At 40.8% G+C, this 18,594-nt stretch overlaps 1 protein-coding gene across 1 annotated transcript; it reads right to left on the bottom strand.

Annotated features, from left to right (window-relative positions):
• Window positions 1-6,702: 6,702 nt before the first annotated feature.
• LOC116991150 (hyaluronan synthase 1-like) lies at window positions 6,703-12,185 on the bottom strand. Its single transcript, XM_033049521.1, has 4 exons — window positions 11,335-12,185; window positions 8,752-8,977; window positions 8,104-8,236; window positions 6,703-7,378 (listed from the first exon to the last, which is right to left on the bottom strand). The coding sequence occupies exons 1-4, from the start codon at window positions 12,031-12,033 to the stop codon at window positions 6,703-6,705; spliced, it is 1,734 nt and encodes a 577-aa protein (XP_032905412.1). The 5' UTR covers window positions 12,034-12,185.
• Between the last annotated feature and the right edge of the window lie 6,409 nt (window positions 12,186-18,594).

Raw genomic sequence — 18,594 nt, 5'->3', positions numbered from 1 at the left:
TTGAGCAAAGCAATTTGTTAAAAAAATGTTACAGCGATTTCTTTCTCAAAAATAATCTAAAGAAAGAGCACTGATCTGAATATTTTAATATCTGAATATTTTAATCTAGAGTATATGTATTTATTCATTGCTAGACCTTCACCTTGGAGCCTACTGAGTGAGTCATCCTTATAGTGCAGCATGATTACTCAAATATTACTTGGAGAAATGAAAAATGTGAAGTGTTTCTGCTATCTGACTTAATCTTATTCTTGACTTCAATTCCAAGAATGATAAATTAAACATCGTATCACCACAGGAACTATTTGTCAGCAGAGTTGAAAAAAAGATTTATTGCAGACTGGCACAAGTCCATGTACCTCCTTGCCCTCAAATCCACATCTCATTCTATAATCTATCGACTTCAAATGCAAGCCTTGTGCTGCCTACACACAAATGCTATATTTTCCCCTCAATAATCTTTTCAAATGTTGCTGGCTTTCTGCTATTAGCCTCAGCCTTGGTAAATAATAATAACATTCAGGGCATTCATACATTTTTATAATGAGCTTATCTGTGCACACTTGTCACATGATCTTTTGCTATTTGCACTATTTTATGCCTCACATCTTCGTCATCTGAACCTTAAAGACATTTCTAAGTTTCAACTAAGTCTGTTTCTGTGATGCCCAAAATTCTGTGGGTTTGCCTATTAAAATGTAAATATAAAAGTTAAAGCACCCATGTTCATGCCAGGGACAAGCCTCCTGAGTTTTGTGCTGATCTATAAAGTAAGTATGAAGTTTAAATTACTATTTAAAGTACTATTTAAACTCCTGACTGAAACTGTTCAATTCCCCACAGATGCTGGGAATCTGAAGCAACAAAGAACAAGCTGCTGGAGTAACTCGGTTGGCCAGGCAGAATATGTGTAGGCAAATGGATGATTGAAGTTTTGGGTCAAGACCCTACGTCAGAACCGTGGGTGTAAAGGGATGGTCGCCAGTATAAAAAGGTGCAAGGGGCAGGAGCTGGCAAGTGACAGGTAGATCTAGGTGAAGAGTTGTCGATGGGCTGATGTACCTCCTCCAACTTTGTCTACTGCATTCAGGGCTCTTGTGGTTGCCTCCCCTACCCCACAAGATACCCTGCTTGGGTAGAGTGGATGTGGAGAGGATGTTTCCACTCGTGGGAGTGTCTAGGACTAGAGGTCATAGTCTCAGAATTAAAGAAGGTTCTTTTAGGAAGGAGATGAGGAGGAATTTCTTTAGTCAGAGGGTGGTGAATCTGTGGAATTCTTTGCCACAGAAGGCTGTGGAGGCCAAGTCAGTGGATGTATTTAAGGCAGAGATGGATGGATTCTTGATTAGTATAGGTGTCAGAAGTTATCGGGAGAAGGCAGGAGAATGGGGTAAGGAGGGAGAGATAGATCAGCCATGATTGAATGGCGGAGTGGACTAGATGGGTCGAATGGCCTAATTCTGCTGCTATCACTTATGATCTTATGATACCAAATGCTTTGTTGAGTATCAGTGCTCTATCTGCAATAGCCATCTTCAGCTCCCGATTGTTAGCTGTCTCATTAACATTCCCACATGTGCCATCTGCCCTCAGCCTCGAACACTGCCAGGTTGAGGACAACTAAAGGAACAACACTGGGTAGTCTGCAGCGCATGCATGAACAATGAATTCTCCAATTTCATAGTCCCATTCTGCGTCCTCCTCCTTATCCAGCCAGGTCCTTTCATATACCCCCTTCTTTTCAATCGTTGATGAGACCACACTTGAAATGCTGCATGCAATCCGGTAGCCCAGCTGTAGGAAGGATGTCATTAAGTTAGAAAGGTTGCAAAAGAGATTCACCAGGGTGCTACCTGGACTTGCAGGCTTGAGTGAACGCTCACAGACTTTTGCCCAGGGTGGAGAATTCTAAAAGTACCTGGCATGTACTGTTCTTGATTCGAACGGGTATCTGGGGTTATGGGGAGAAGGCAGGAGATGGGGTTAGGGGGGAGAAATAGATCAGCAATGATTGAATGGTGGAATCGACTTGATGGGCAGTATGGCCTAATTCTGCTCCTATCACTTATGAACATAAGCTTCAGGTGAGACGGGAGAGATTTAAGGGTAACCAGAGGGGTAAATAAAGTTCCACAAGGAACTTTGCCGGAGGATGCTATAGAACCTGATACAATTACGACTTTTAAAATAAATTTGGACAGATATATGGATAAGGCGGGTTTAGAACGATATGGATCAAATACAGGCAAATGGGACCAGGCCAGTTTTCCAACTTGGTTGGCATGGACAAGGTGTCCCATGCTGCACAGCTCAAGGAATGAACTCCTGCGAACGTCCTCAGTTTCTTTCCCCTCTCCACCTGGTTCCAAGTGCTTATCATCCACACACCATACCCACTTGATCTTCTACCCTCTCCCTTCCCCTTTTGCACACCACCCATTCCCATATCTGGTTCCACTCATCACCTCCCTTCCTTAACAGATTCCATAATGTGCAATCTTTGATTTCTCCATTATCACCTCCCATCGAAACTGCTGTCTCGACCCCTCCTTTTTCTCACACTCCATCTGCATCTCCTCGTCCTCACCTGGAACCACCTATACTGCCTTACCCTTCCCCCAACACCTCTGTACCAGTTATCTTCCCTGTATGTTCTCGGGCCTGATGTAGGGTCTCAACCAAAAACATCAACTATCCCTGTACCTCCACAGATTCTGCCTAACATGATGAGTTCCTCTGGCAGCTTGTTTGTTTTGTTTTTTTTGCTTGCCTCAATGGAGGTGGTGGTGCAGGTGGGAGGGGAAGAATGTCAGAACAAACCATGACTTCAACTGTTGAGAGGGGGTGGGAGATTGCAACCTTCACGTGGTCCGCCCTGTTTCGACAAATGCAATCAACCCGGTGTGCACAGTCAAATAAGATCAAATAGAGCAAGTTGTCCTACAACTTTAGGCTGTGCACGCCATACGCAAGAAGAAGAAAAACTGTTGAGAAGGTTTTGACAGTCAGCGAGCCGCACCCCATAGTTTTTGCAGACTGTCAAACTTTGACAGTTTCTGATGCTCAGAAACATTCAGAAGATCTTAAAGATGGGTTTAGGGTCTCGACCCGAAACGTCAGCTATTCCTTTTCTGAGTCAATCCAGCTTCTTGTGTCAATTTTCAGTTAAAACATAAGGGTATTTGTTTAATTTAAAAATATATATATATTTTAGACATATCATTCCCCTATAGCTCAGAATATTTAAAACCAAATTAATTGAAATATAAATCAAGATTGCTCTCCATTCCAATTAATGGGGACACTGTTCCTGCACTGAACCTGAAATAGGTTTCTTGTGCTGCTCCCAATAGTATGAGCTGAAAAACTAGGGCAACTTCACCATTGCTGCTGGACTCTCTACGGATGTGATAACCATATAACCATATAACAATTACAGCACGGAAACAGGCCATCTCGGCCCTACAAGTCCGTGCCGAACAACTTTTTTCCCTTAGTCCCACCTGCCTGCACTCATACCATAACCCTCCATTCCCTTCTCATCCATATGCCTATCCAATTTATTTTTAAATGATACCAACGAACCTGCCGCCACCACTTCCACTGGAAGCTCATTCCACACCGCTACCACTCTCTGAGTAAAGAAGTTCCCCCTCATGTTACCCCTAAACTTCTGTCCCTTAATTCTGAAGTCATGTCCTCTTGTTTGAATCTTCCCTATTCTCAAAGGGAAAAGCTTGATCACATCAACTCTGTCTATCCCTCTCATCATTTTAAAGACCTCTATCAAGTCCCCCTTAACCTTCTGCGCTCCAGAGAATAAAGACCTAACTTATTCAACCTATCTCTGTAACTTAGTTGTTGAAACCCAGGCAACATTCTAGTAAATCTCCTCTGTACTCTCTCTATTTTGTTGACATCCTTCCTATAATTGGGCGACCATGTTGGGAGTTTTATGATCTAGCCAGTTAATGACACTGTGTGGCAGATGTGAGCTTTATTTAATATTGCAGGATACTGTGATGCTCTCGTGTGGAGGAAAATTGTACTGCAATAAGCTTGATTCCACATCATCAACTTGAGTGCTTTAGCTTTTACTTTAGAAAATCTCATTAGGAGGCAGAAATCTGTTTAAACACAATACATTGGGCTTTTCTCACATTGTCATTCCTGTTTACATTTGATATTTCTTAATGTGGAGCTAATGTGATAAACCATTAAATATTGGTTTCCTTTCCACATTATTGTTGCTGACATTATCTCCTAAGTGCTATTTGATAGGGGGTGCAAAAAGAGATTTTAGCACGTCACTCAACATTAACGTGATAAAAACACGTTATCACGGGGGGAAATGGAGGAGGACTGGCCAAATGTTGTGCCTTCCACCACAGTGATGAATGCTGTGGTGGATGTTTGTGTTAAATTTTTATTGTGTTTTTGTGTGTTCATTTTCATTGTACCGCTGCTGGCAAATTCATTTCACTTGTAATAAAGTAAATCTAAATCTAACATGTCAGGTTTAAACTGTGCTTACTATGTACATAGGGAGGTTCTACTGCAGTTGTACAGGGTCTTGGTGAGACCACACCTGGAGTATTGCGTACAGTTTTGGTCTCCAAATCTGAGGAAGGACATTATTGCCATAGAGGGAGTGCAGAGAAGGTTCACCAGACTGATTCCTGGGATGTCAGGACTGTCTTATGAAGAAAGACTGGATAGACTTGGTTTATACTCTCTAGAATTTAGGAGATTGAGAGGGGATCTTATAGAAACTTACAAAATTCTTAAGGGGTTGGACAGGCTAGATGCAGGAAGATTGCTCCCGATGTTGGGGAAGTCCAGGACAAGGGGTCACAGCTTAAGGATAAGGGGGAAATCCTTTAAAACCGAGATGAGAAGAACTTTTTTCACACAGAGAGTGGTGAATCTCTGGAACTCCCTGCCACAGAGGGTAGTCGAGGCCAGTTCATTGGCTATATTTAAGAGGGAGTTAGATGTGGCCCTTGTGGCTAAGGGGATCAGAGGGTATGGAGAGAAGGCAGGTACGGGATACTGAGTTGGATGATCAGCCATGATCATATTGAATGGCGGTGCAGGCTCGAAGGGCCGAATGGCCTACTCCTGCACCTAATTTCTATGTTTCTATGTTTCTACATTTATGCTGTGAAATCTGCCTTTATTTTGGTTCTTTCAAGTATCCACCTAATGTTAACAGAAGGGTCTCGACTCGAAACGTTATGTCTTCCCTTTCTCCAGAGATGTGGCCTGACCCGCTGAGTGACTCCAGCATTTTGTGTCTGTCTTCAGTGTAAACCAGCACCTGCAGTTCCTTCCTACACATCCACCTAATGTTATTCTGGTTAATGACCATGCCGTATAACAACATTCTGAAACAACAATTTTGAAATCGTATTATCATAGAGTCACACAGCATAGAAGCAGGCCCTTCGGCCCAACTTGTCCATGCCAAAATAAATATACCACCTGCCTGTGTGTGGCCTATATCCCTCTAAACATTTTTTGTTGATGTACCTGCCCAGATGTTGTTTATATGTTGTTATAGTACCTGCCTCAACTACCTCCTCTGCCAGCTCATTCCATATACCCTCAGTGTGGAACCGTTCCTAATAAAACTTCCCCCTCTCACCTTAAACTGATGACCTCAGCTTTTTGATTCTCCTCCTCTGGGTAAAAGACTGCATTTAGTCTGCATTTACCCTTCATATTCCCCGCATGATTTTATACACCTCGACAAGATCACCCCTCAGCATCCTGCACTCCAAGGAACAAACTTCTAATCTGTCCAAATCGAATGTGATCCCATTCTCATGCAGTATCCACATGAGAGGATTCATTCTAGAAAAGATTGTTGGACAACAATCTGGGAAGAGTATTTTTCAACATCCGCTAATTACCCAAAGTCAATGATTGTAACATGAAATGACAGTCCTCACAATCAAATAGACCATCAACATATGTGGTGCATTAAACGACTAAACCCACGAAGGATCAAAAACCACTGCTGTTTGGTCAAATGTTCTCTGTCATGTTTACAAATTCCTCAATTTAATTGAAACCTTTCACAGTGACATAAAAATATCTTACGGTTCAAATGGCATATTATGGATGTTGCAGGACAACCATTGCCACAAACTCCCTGCTCCCCACAGATAAACATACTTTCAGGCTGCAAGATCTGCCACACTACTAAATCCGGGAACAAAAACACCCATTTCTTTCTTCTGTGGAGGAGTACTTACCCATTGTGCAGCAATCTCATGCCACCAGGATGGAGAATCATGTGTTGGGAGATTTATTACTTATACTGGTTATGGTCAACAGAAATGTATTGTTATCCCTTTCTCATGCAGTATCGGCATGAGAGGATCCAGTCTAGAAAAAATGTTATACGTTCCTCACTACTGAACCTGACAAATACCAAACCATGAATTTGGAGAATACTGCGCAAACTAGGATCCACTGTGGCAGGACATTGCCGATGTGTATCTTCAATTCCCCACAAAGTCGGGCTGGAGGTAGCATCTTTTTTTTGTTGATTATGGAAGACTATCCAACCCAGGAGGGACTGCAGAGAAAAAATGATCTCAAGAACAAAAAGCAGAATCAGTAAACATATGAGATGTACAATATTCTTCAAGATGTTAATTAAAGTTTTGGTAATCATTAACCAATTTGCACTCTCTACACTTCAACACGATACATTGCAGTGCTTCTTCTATGTCGGTGCCAAGACCACAGATGGTAGGTTGATATTAGAATTGTATAAAATAAAAATAATGTCATTGAACTGTAAAGAATATAATCTTTTTCTGACAACTGCTGCTGATGGGTCCATGCACCTTCAAACTCTGTGAAGAGTGTCTCAATTAAACCCACAAGGAGAATAATGCCCCAAACTAAGAGAGGAAAAAGTGGGATGTAGTTCTTGACTCTCTCTCTGCGTCCAGATGTTCCCCAGCCAGTATTGGTAATGGTAACAAGAGAAAAGCATTTGATGGGCAGTAACCCCCACAGGTAGAAGGTTGGAAACAGGGATAGGTAGATCATCAGTGGACTTCTCTTTAGAGAAGAGGCATTGATCGCTTTAATGAGTCCAAAGCCATGGAGGAATAGGAGCATCCATAGAATGTCCCAGAGACAGCCGTAGTAGAATAGCTTAATGACAGACACGGAAATGTAGAATGGCAAAATCCCCATAGTTACTGCTTCATATGTCATCCACAGACTATGCTTGTGCCAGAAGCAGGAACTGTAGATCCATTCTATGATAGATGACTTAGTCCAACGTATTTGTTGATTGAGCCAGCGGAGATATTGAGCTGGAGTTTCTGTATAGCACCAAGCCTTGGGCATGTATCTGAGTGAAGCAAAATTGCAGTTTAATTATTGGTTTTCCAGAATTAACTTTAATTTAACAATAATTTAATCTAGCAATTTAATTTAACAATAATAAAATCTAGCAAATGTTTTCTCCAGTCCAATAAGCCAGTTGACCATGGACATTGCCATGCCTTGCATTCCAATCCAACTTGTACTAATCTCTGCAAGCGGAAGAGGTTCATGGTTGAACAGTGACAAAAATAATTTGAACCAATTTAAAAGTTAGATTACTTTGAAGAGCACTGATTTAGTGCTCAATACGGTAATGCTATATAAACAAGGATATTTGATAACATTATGACCTTGTTAAATTGGCTACAAGAGTGGATATGAGATTTTTAAAAAAATCAAGGTGATGATTCAAGACTTCCTGCTCAAATTACTGTCTAGTGATGCCAATTTGAAAGAATGCCAATAATGCCAATTTGAAAGAATGCCAATATAGTCTGCCAGCATTTGTGATCAGATGTCAAATGCCAATAAAACTAAACCTCAGTAAGGAGAACTAACTTACAAGAAGAAAAGAAAATTAAAAAAAATAATCATGGCAGAATATTAAGGTTCTTTTTCTAAAAATACTGCCTTAAGATGAGCCTAATTTAACTAAGTAGAAACAAAAAGCTGACATTTAACATCACTGTTTAAAACACAAATCATGTTATCGTATTACACTAATAAGGAAAAGCTGGATTTAGTTCTTACTTGGTGGAATAGCCCAGACTGAGTACCCTGTTAGTTAAATGACGATCATCCCCAAATGTGCACCGGACTCCTAGGAATCTCTGATTGTACCAGGGCTCCAATAATTGTTGGATCAAATTATTCCTGTACATCCCTGAAACAAAGAGTAATTGTTAGAAATGAATATAGATCATGGACAGATCGCTTTGTGATAAACCAGGATTATTAGTGAACATTGAAACAGGTTAAAGTCAGTTGAGCTCACGTGTGTTTATTGACTTTCTCATTCTAACACTCTGATACAACTACAGCCAGCTTCTCGTATGATCTTTCCCCTTTGTTATTCCTAATTTGAAATACTGCTTTCATAGTGCAATGAAACATCATAAAATCTCTTATTCTAGCCAATGGCTTTTGTACTGAATTTAATTTGCTTTTGAAATCAAAACATGACATTTGTAATTGTAATTTATCTTCTCTTTGACTCTTGTTCAGGCTTGGTTTAATCTGCACAATAGTCTATGCAGCTGGTAAGTTTTCTATCTGTAAAATGCTTTATCCTGAGCTATTTTGTGGAAGTTTCATGTATACCAGGTGATAGTTTTTAATAACTCTTGAGGATCATGACATTCTCAATTAAGTTATTTTACTTTCCCCTCCATTCCTTACCTAAAGGTCCACTGATGCAGGAGACACAATTAAAATAAGACTGGCAAGCTCGTCCCAAATTGAACACAGTCCAATAATGCAGGCTGCTGATGAAGCTAATGAAGGAATCATTGACATTGAGAATTCGCACTTCACCTCCGACTGCTCCGCAGCTTTCATTTGAATCCAAGACTTTAACCAGTTCTCCAGTTGCTTGCGAGTCAAGTTTTGTATCAGAATCACAGACCTAAAAGTTATATAATCTTTCATAAAAATATCCAGTTCATTCTTAATTTTATGCAATTCATTTTTGAATATACATAATCTATTCACATATTGAATATACATAATCTATATGAGATCACAATACAAAAGCATTCAATTAATAAGGAAAACCACAAAAATCTGTATGATAGATGTTCATGATTTTCTAATCTTGTAATTATTCAATTAGAAAATTATGGATCATGGATACAGATTTGTAAATAAGCATTGGTATCAAGTCAAGTTCCAGCAGCTCAATTAAATTAGCCTAGCAAAAAATAACCTGCTGCAGGAACTCAGTAGGTCAGGCATCGACTGTGGAGGCAAAGGGATCGAGGACGTTTCAGATCCAGATCCTGCATCAGAACTGAGAGAACAGAGGTGTGATAGCCAGTTCAAGTGAGAATGAGGGGGCGAGGCAAGGGCTGACCAGGCGATAGGTGGGGCCAGGTAAGGTGAGTGATGATGGGCAGATGCAGCCAGGTGGGGTAAGAGGATGGATGGGGTCAGGAGATGATGGTTGGTGCGTGATAGGGAGAGATAACTAAAGAAAGGGGCGGATGGAGCAGGCACACAGATGAAAGGGTAGAAGTAGAGACAGGCTGGAAGGTAATAAGTGGAAACAAGAGGCAGCCAATCTGGCATCTGATAAATAAGATGATAAGTAGAATCTGGGAGGGAGGGGTGCTGAACCAGAAGGTGAGAGAAAGAATCACAGGAAGATTGGGTTACCTGCAGTTGGAAAATTCACTGTTGATACTATTGGGTTTATGTGTTCAGAAGAGCATGCCATTTTATATGTCTTGAGAACAGATGCAATGGAGACAGAGAAAATAAGAAAAACGGTCAAAGTCCGACAAAGTACTGGATTGGATGAGACGTAGTCAAGGGAACTGTTGAGAGTCAATGGATTTATAGTACCCTGGATGGTGGTATGCGAGGAGCTCCAGATTCCAGCATCTGCAGTCTCTGTGTCTCCAGTAAAATTAACTTTATCTGAGCAGTAGTCAGCGCATACGCAGAAGTATATTAAGCAATGGAGTATTAGTCAGGTTAAATGGCTATGCCTGCTGTATCAGTATACCCATATAATTACAATGCCATATCTAGGTTATACGAGTAGATGAGAAGTTACATTCTAAACATCTGTAATTAATATACTTTATAATGACCAAGCAGAACTACAATCAAGATGTAAAGAATACAGGAACTGTGCCAATGTGTTGCATGATATACCTGTATCAATAACAATTAAATACTTCCTGGAGTAGTTATGACAGTGAAAGACCAATCAAAAGCCAGAATGCAAACTCGGCTCTGCTATAGGGTCCTTCACATAGAAACATAGAAAATAGGTGGAGGAGTAGGCCATTCGGCCCTTCGAGCCTGCACCGCCATTCAATATGATCATGGCTGATCATCCAACTCAGTATCCTGTACCTGCCTTCTCTCCATACCCCCTGATCCCTTTAGCCACAAGGGCCACATATAACTCCCTCTTAAATATAGCCAATGAACTGGCCTCAACTAACTTCTGTGGCAGAGAATTCCACAGATTCACCACTCTCTGTGTGAAAAATGTTTTTCTCATCTCAGTCCTAAAAGATTTCCCCCTTATCCTTAAACTGTGACCCCTTGTTCTGGACTTCCCCAACATCGGGACCAATCTTCCTGCATCTAGCCTGTCCAACCCCTTAAGAATTTTGTAAGTATCACAGATGAGAATGAAACTTTGCATCTGATATGATTAAAGAATCATACTACATTTAAACATTGAGGATTCATAGAGAAAAATCAGCTGGATTGTTTTGATGAAAACCATGCCAAAACGGCATTTTCATCCGCCTTATTTCCCATAAGACCCATGTTTGTAATTGGGTAGCTTTTCACTTGACAATGTGGCATAGATTCTCAAGACAATTTTCAAATTGTGCCTGTAATGTCCTAGAAGCTGTTTACTTGTATTAAACTGCTAAAGGTGGCCACCACTTTCCAAGAGACCAGGATGGGCACAAAATCACCATGTTCCTCTAATTACAAAATGTGATGGTTCAGTAAAATTAAAATAGAAATTGCAGGTATGTCAAGCTGCATCCGTGGTGGAAAAATCGTTATTATTTCGGGTCAGATCAGAATCATTTGCAGATGATGGTTCAATATTCTCTGAAGTAACAACTAGGAATGAAAAGGAATAATGAGTCATGTGGGTCAAATGGAAACTTTCTTCAGCTTCCAGTTGCAGAATGTCGGAAGATACTGCATTTTTGTTTGATACCCAGGATAGATTTATATCAATGAAAGGGCAAAATCTAAGAAAACAGTTAATTGTATTGGTCATACCTGAATGTAATCCACCGAATCGCCAATAGCTTTGAAGGCTGTGTACAACACTTCTCTCTTTCCTCCCTTTTTCTGCATAATGCAAATGCAACGCTTTGTGTGGATTAGTGACTCCACCGCCAGTCTTTCTGGATTTCCGATACACGCCTCCCCATAAAACAGATTGACAGGATTTCTTTGCGACATTTTGCTGTTATCGTCTTCCTGATTCCGCACAATTCTATTAAAATTTCTAGAATGATAGTTTCCCTCCCATAAAAATGTTCCGATATCTTCCTCGCAGAAAATATCCTTGAATATGTCCATCATGTATTGATCTTCTTTTGAGTTCCCATCAATAACCATGATAATTTTCAACTTGTGGATAGGGTACTGAATGCTTTTCACAGAATTGAGGCACTGTACTAAATATGAAGGATCCTCTTGATAAGCTGATATGGTTATCGCCACAGATTTAGTGTTGCAGCATGGTGGAATAATATTTTTCATCTTGTAGTGCTCAACCAGAGCAAAGATTGTTTGCAATAAGAAGTGTCCAATGACCAGGGTTCCGTAAATACCAAACAAAATTAATTTTTCCCCCATTAGGAGTTGAAATCCTGCGACATATGCCCAAGAAATACCAAAAAATAACATAACGGCAAAGCCTATGGTATAAATTTGATGAGCTATTGAAACCAAAGTGTCTTTGTTAATCATGGCCGGGTAAGGTCAAAGTCGATCAATTCCTATTTACTGAAGAGTAAAAGAAAACCAAAGATTTCTGTTAACATGCAGACAGACAACAGCAATTTGGAGATATATTGGCCTATTAAGTCCAACTAATTCTATATATGACAATCCAGTTAGACCCACTCTACTGCCCTTGGCCCAGGATATTTCCTTTCAGATATTTATCCAGTTTCCTTTTCAATTCGCTTTTGACTTTGCGATGATTACTACCTCAGTCAGTGGTCTATTCCAGACTGTAATCACTCATTGCATAACTGTTTTTTTCTCATCAGTTTTGTTTCTTTTGCCAGTCATTTTCATTCTATTTCCTCTCTGTTTTTGACCATTTCACACCATCAACCCTGCCAAGATTTTAAACATTTTATTCTCCCAATATCATCAATAATCGAATTATAAATAATAAAATATTAGTTTCCCAGTGTTTATGTTTTTAGACGCAAACATCCACTAGATTTGCCAATTTTAAGTTTATATAATCAACAAATAATAGAAATATTTCTGCACTTTAAACAATGACATTACTTGCAATTGATGGGAGAGATGTATTTCACGCGGCTACAGTTGCATATGGATTATTCTCGCAGTTGTTGGATTGAGTTTCTGGACAGAAAGTATCAACCCTTGAGTTGAGGGACGTTACCTTTGGTTTTCGCTCCAACCGCCCCGTGCGCGTTCCCGACTGGATGGGGGTGGACGGTTGGAAGCGCGTGCACGCGTGCATCTCGCTCGCTCCCGTCGACACTGACCGGGGACGCGCTTGGGCTTGCTGAGGGTGTGGGCCGGCGAGTTCAGCAATAAGCTCCACTTCTGCCAGCATAAAAACCATACTGCAGTCAGTGTGTTGCATTGATTCAAGGAATGGGGAAAATGCAGATAAATTGATAACATGTTTTAATGTCCTGTACCATCAACAACTGTTACAGTTTCCTCACCTAGAAGTGGAGTTTTCCATTCATGAAGTCCTGGGTGTTTGAGAAAGGGGAAAAAAGTACTCTTCTTATTCTTCTTGTTTACTGTAGGATTGGTGTGTTCAGGCCAACCTGTCTGTCTATGCTGCTTCTTGGAGCAATTCCATCACACCTGTAACCTGTCCTCCAATACATGGCCATTAATACCCCTCAGATTGTCCCACCACTCACCCAGACCAGGGGCAGTTTATCTATGGTAGCTGATTAACCTGCCTGCCAGCACCATCATTGAAGTGTGGGAGGAAACATGGAAAATGCAAACACCAAAGGGATCAGAATCAAAGCCAGTCACTGGAGCTGTGAGACCTCTGTACCATCTGCCATTCCACTGTATCGCCTCCAATGGCCTTATTAGTGTCCTGACCAAGGTCAGACCAGACAACTCAGGCATTTCTGTCATGCATGTCTGAGTTTCGTTACCATACTTTCCATTGATCCACCGATTATTTTCTTTTGAGTGGTTATTGACCTCAAAGCTTATTTGTTTCTTTCAACACAAATTCTGCTCGATCTAATGAGGCATATTGTGTTTTTATTCCAAAACCCTGCAGGTCAGGTCAGTGGGAATTTCCCCCACCACGGGTACCATGTAATCCTGCGCTACCTGCTCCATGGTCGGATAGTCACCGACTAAACCGTCTCCCCCACCTGGTTTCACAGGTGAGGGGGCTGTGGACCCCCAGCAGGACCAAAAAAGACCTGTCAAAGGGTGGATGAGCTAGCAAGCCAACGGCCATCCACACTTCAGTAGAAGTTGCGATCACTGTCGTACACGGCATTGTAAGGCACCGTGCCCGTTGATGTTTTCAACGATGATGATGCTGCAGCCAATGAAACATTTCCAAACTGGTGACTGCTGTAGTTCAAAGAAGCATCCCAAGTAGGTATAATATCTTCTGGAGCATTATTCAACAAGAGTCATTTTCTCTTGACTACTATCACTCTTCATTTAAATGCCAGATTTAGAAAACGTAGACAAAGAAACACGATCCCCATTAGCTGATGGTACAAGGACTGGGAGTCACAGATAGAAACATAGAAACATTGAAAATAGGTGCAGGAGTAGGCCATTCGGCCCTTCGAGCCTGAACCGCCATTCAATATGATCATGGCTGATCATCCAACTCAGTATCCTGTACCTGCCTTCTCTCCATACCCCCTGATCCCTTTAGCCACAAGGGCCACATCTAACTCCCTCTTAAATATAGCCAATGAACTGGCCTCAACTACCTTCTGCGGGAGAGAACTCCACAGATTCACCACTCTCTGTGTGAAAAAAGTTTTCCTCATCTCGGTCCTAAAAGATTTCCCCTTTATCCTTAAACTGTGACCCTTTGTTCTGGACTTCCCCAACATCGGGAACAATCTTCCTGCATCTAGCCTGTCCAACCCCTTAAGAATTTTGTACGTTTCTATAAGATCCCCCCTCAATCATCTAAATTCTAGCGAGTACAAACCGAGTCTATCCAGTCTTTCTTCATATGAAAGTCCTGACATCCCAGGAATCAGTCTGGTGAACCTTCTCTGTACTCCCTCTATGGCAAGAATGTCTTTCCTCAGATTAGGAGACCAAAACTGTACGCAATAGTCCAGGTGTGGTCTCACCAAGACCCTGTACAACTGCAGTAGAACCTCCCTGCTCCTATACTCAAATCCTTTTGCTATGAATGCTAACATACCATTCGCCTTCTTCACTGCCTGCTGCACCTGCATGCCTACTTTTAATGACTGGTGTACCATGACACCCAGGTCTCGTGGCATCTCCCCCTTTCCTAATCGGCCACCATTCAGATAATAATCTACTTTCCTGTTTTTGCCACCAAAGTGGATAACCTCACATTTATCCACATTATACTGCATCTGCCATGCATTTGCCCACTCACCCAGCCTATCCAAGTCACCTTGCAGCCTCCTAGCATCCTCCTCACAGCTAACACTGCCCCCCAGCTTCGTGTCATCCGCAAACTTGGAGATGTTGCATTCAATTCCCTCGTCCAAATCATTAATATATATCGTAAATAGCTGGGGTCCCAGAACTGAGCCTTGTGGTACCCCACTAGTCACTGCCTGCCATTGTGAAAAGGACCCGTTTACTCCTACTCTTTGCTTCCTTGTCTGCCAGCCAGTTCTCTATCCACATCAATACTGAACCCCCAATACCGTATGCTTTAAGTTTGTATACTAATCTCTTATGTGGGACCTTGCCGAAAGCCTTCTGAAAGTCCAGATATAACACATCCACTGGTTCTCCCTTATCCACTCTACTAGTTACATCCTCGAAAAATTCTATAAGATTCGTCAGACATGATTTACCCTTCATAAATCCATGCTGACTTTGTCCAATGATTTTCACCACTTTCCAAATGTGCTGCTATCCCATCTTTAATAACTGATTCTAGCAGCTTCCCCACTACCGACGTTAGACTAACTGGTCTGTAATTCCCAGTTTTCTCTCTCCCTCCCTTTTTAAAAAGTGGTGTTACATTAGCTACCCTCCAATCCTCAGGAACTACTCCAGAATCTAAAGAGTTTTGAAAAATTATCACTAATTCTGGGGCTACTTCCTTAAGTACTCTAGGATGCAGCCTATCTGGCCCTGGGGATTTATCGGCCTTTAATCCATTCAATTTACCTAACACCACTTCCCGGCTAACCTGGATTTCACTCAGTTCCTCCATCTCATTTGACCCCCGGTCCCCTGCTATTTCCGGCAGATTATTTATGTCTTCTTTAGTGAAGACAGAACCAAAGTAGTTATTCAATTGGTCTGCCATGTCCTTGTTCCCCATGATCAATTCACCCGTTTCTGACTGCAAGGGACCTACAATTGTTTTAACTAATCTTTTTCTCTTCACATATCTATAAAAGCTTTTGCAGTCAGTTTTTATGTTCCTTGCCAGTTTTCTTTCATAATCTATTTTCCCTTTCCTAATTAAGCCCTTTGTCCTCCTCTGCAGGTCTCTGAATTTCTCCCAGTCCTCTGGTAGGCTGCTTTTTCTGGCTAATTTGTACGCTTCATCTTTTGATTTAAAGCGTTCGACAAGAGATACAGGAGATATGGGAAAAATGGTCTGATATATTCTACATCATAAGTACTAATGACCTGGAACTCTGTTTATGAGAGTAGTGGAAGTAAAGACAATGACTAAAAGGAAATTGGAAAAATAAGTTGCAGGGCCACAGAAATAAAGTCGGTAGTGTGGCTGGTCGAATTGCTTCACAGACATGTAGGCCAACAGGTGTTTGAAGGAATTTGGTCTACACAAATTGGTTCGATGCTTCCATTTTATACTGTGCTTCATAGACAGTAAGGAGAGACCAAAGACCAATAACAAGAAGTGTAATCTGTGTGGCCACAAGTTGCATTCATGGATTGAGATGAATTGTCTGACAAAAATATATCGTCTATACAATGTTATGTTGGGTGCAGGTCATAGTTTACAATCTTAGATCACCAGCACCAGTGACAGACACATTTCCAGCAGTGTTGCTCAGTTTATGAACTTCACACACATTCAAGTTTGGAGGGTCACAAACCATGACCACCCAACTGGGATTAGGGTGAAGTTTTTAGACATTCAGTATCACGTTTTATTGAAATCCCAGCAACACCACGTCTCACACTTTAACCTTCATTAATTCCTTAAAGGCACGCTGACTCAGAATAATTAAACATTAAACCAATTAATTTGACCCCAAAATATACTCAGAACAAAGATATTTAACACTAATAAAACATTTATTTGGCAACATAATTTACAGTAGGAAGCAGTAAATAATTAGAGGCAGTTGTTTGTAACAAAAAAAATTGCACATTCTTGAGAAACATTTTTGAATACATAAAAATGAAACAATAATTTAAATACATAAAGCATTTGTTTGAAATACAAGAAACTTGACATGTGAATTGAGGCCTGCCTTTTAGATTTGCAAACAAAATTACTACTCAATAACATGCTAAGAAATAGCTCCCCTTCCCCACACCACCCTTCTGACGTATAATCACAAAAGCGCCAGGCTTTTTAATAGTGTGTGTACACTATATACACTAAAGTCGTCACTTATTTATTTATGATCCACATATGTATATTGTCTACAAACTTGAGAAAATAGAGAACACCAAGACACACAGGGGTCAACTCACTATCAAGACACAATTTAAATACAGAACTAACGTGGAAAATATATTGTGTGTAGGCTTCTATCAAGAGGAAATGCAACATGGTGCTTAACTGACACTAACTAAACCCACTTGCGTAGGAAGTGCTGTTTACAAAGGTTCTAAGTTATTTTCAAGCCAATATTCAATTTGTTTCTTCGCACCAAATTCTTCCAACTTCTCATTCTTTGCTATGTGATATAAATTGGCCACAAATTCTAGAGCAGTTAGCACATGTGCCATTCAAAAAATAAGTTCCTTAACCGGAGAATCCGTTTTCAAAATGTGGCCCATCCAAGGTAGCATTTTACACAAGGTGTAAACTTAAAAAAAAACCTTATCTTTCTCCTCACATCAACCAATGAAAGGGTAGGTGGGTGAGCTCAACACAGAATTTTATCACTTGCCTTTTACAAGAACTGGAAGAGCATGTTTTCTGTCGAACAGCTACATTCAATGAGTGCCAATGGCTGCATTCCATGTCCACCACACTGGACTAAGGGTCATTGCTCCAATGAAAGATAGGCAGATATGTGAGATATGTGAGATATGCATGGTGAAGATACAGCTCTTGCCGCTTGCATGGGAAGTAGCAAGAGGTTTGAATTAACCATGACTTTGTAGGACAATACAAGGCCGGGAAATTAGGAAATGGAGCTCACCTTGTACAGGACTCTGATAATGGTATCCAAATCATAAAATAGTTACACCAATTAAAGAGGTAATTCTAGTCCTTGTCGGCTCAATGTAGAAGCAATCAATTTGGTTCTACTTCTCCGGCCTCCTCCCCCATAGTCATATAATTTCTTTGCTTTCAGATACTTATCCAGCGTCCTTTGCCTCCACCACATTTCCTGTCAATGCATTTCTGCATTTCACATCGAGTTGTTGACTGGTTAAAAAGGAATAACCACCCATAAGAAAAAAGGTCAAGATCAGATTTTTTAGACACTTGGAATTTGCAAGATGGTTTCAGAATATGGTGACTCTCTGCCAGCTGTTCCAGAAGGGAATCTATTGTACTGATGTATGGCCTGATATAATGCAGAACAAGCTTTTTGCAGTATCTCTGTACACGTGACAATAAGGAACTAAACAATTCTTTTTTTCAAGCCTGAGTTGGAGAGGCAAATACTTCCTCATGTTCCTCTGAAACGTCTAGGCCAATTTTATCAGCTAATACTTGAAAATTGGAATAATCCTACTGGCGTAGTCTTAATAAAAACCCCATAGTTACTGCTAGTCTGGTGTACATACTTAGCTCAAATATACTCAAAGCTCTTGTAGCCAAGAATTGCTTTAACTACACTGAAGGTCTGAACAAATGTTCAAAATAACAACAGGTGCCCAAAGTACAGGCAAGAACAGAACTGCTAACTAATCACAATCACCTAGTCAGTA

The sequence above is a fragment of the Amblyraja radiata genome, chromosome 33 (genome assembly GCF_010909765.2).
Source record: "Amblyraja radiata isolate CabotCenter1 chromosome 33, sAmbRad1.1.pri, whole genome shotgun sequence".
NCBI lineage: Eukaryota > Metazoa > Chordata > Chondrichthyes > Rajiformes > Rajidae > Amblyraja > Amblyraja radiata.
The sequence above is the reverse complement of the archived record's forward strand: the minus strand, read 5'-3'. Positions and strand labels throughout refer to the sequence as shown.

Bases quoted from the DNA above. Each gene is read 5' to 3' on its own strand.
- LOC116991150 (XM_033049521.1), bottom strand. From the start codon at position 12,033: ATGATTAACAAAGACACTTTGGTTTCAATAGCTCATCAAATTTATACC. The intron at 8,237-8,751 runs GTAAGGAATGGA...TCTTTGTTTCAG, and splicing joins CTGCATCAGTGGACCTTTAG to GGATGTACAGGAATAATTTG. The intron at 7,379-8,103 runs GTAAGAACTAAA...TGCTTCACTCAG, and splicing joins AGTCTGGGCTATTCCACCAA to ATACATGCCCAAGGCTTGGT.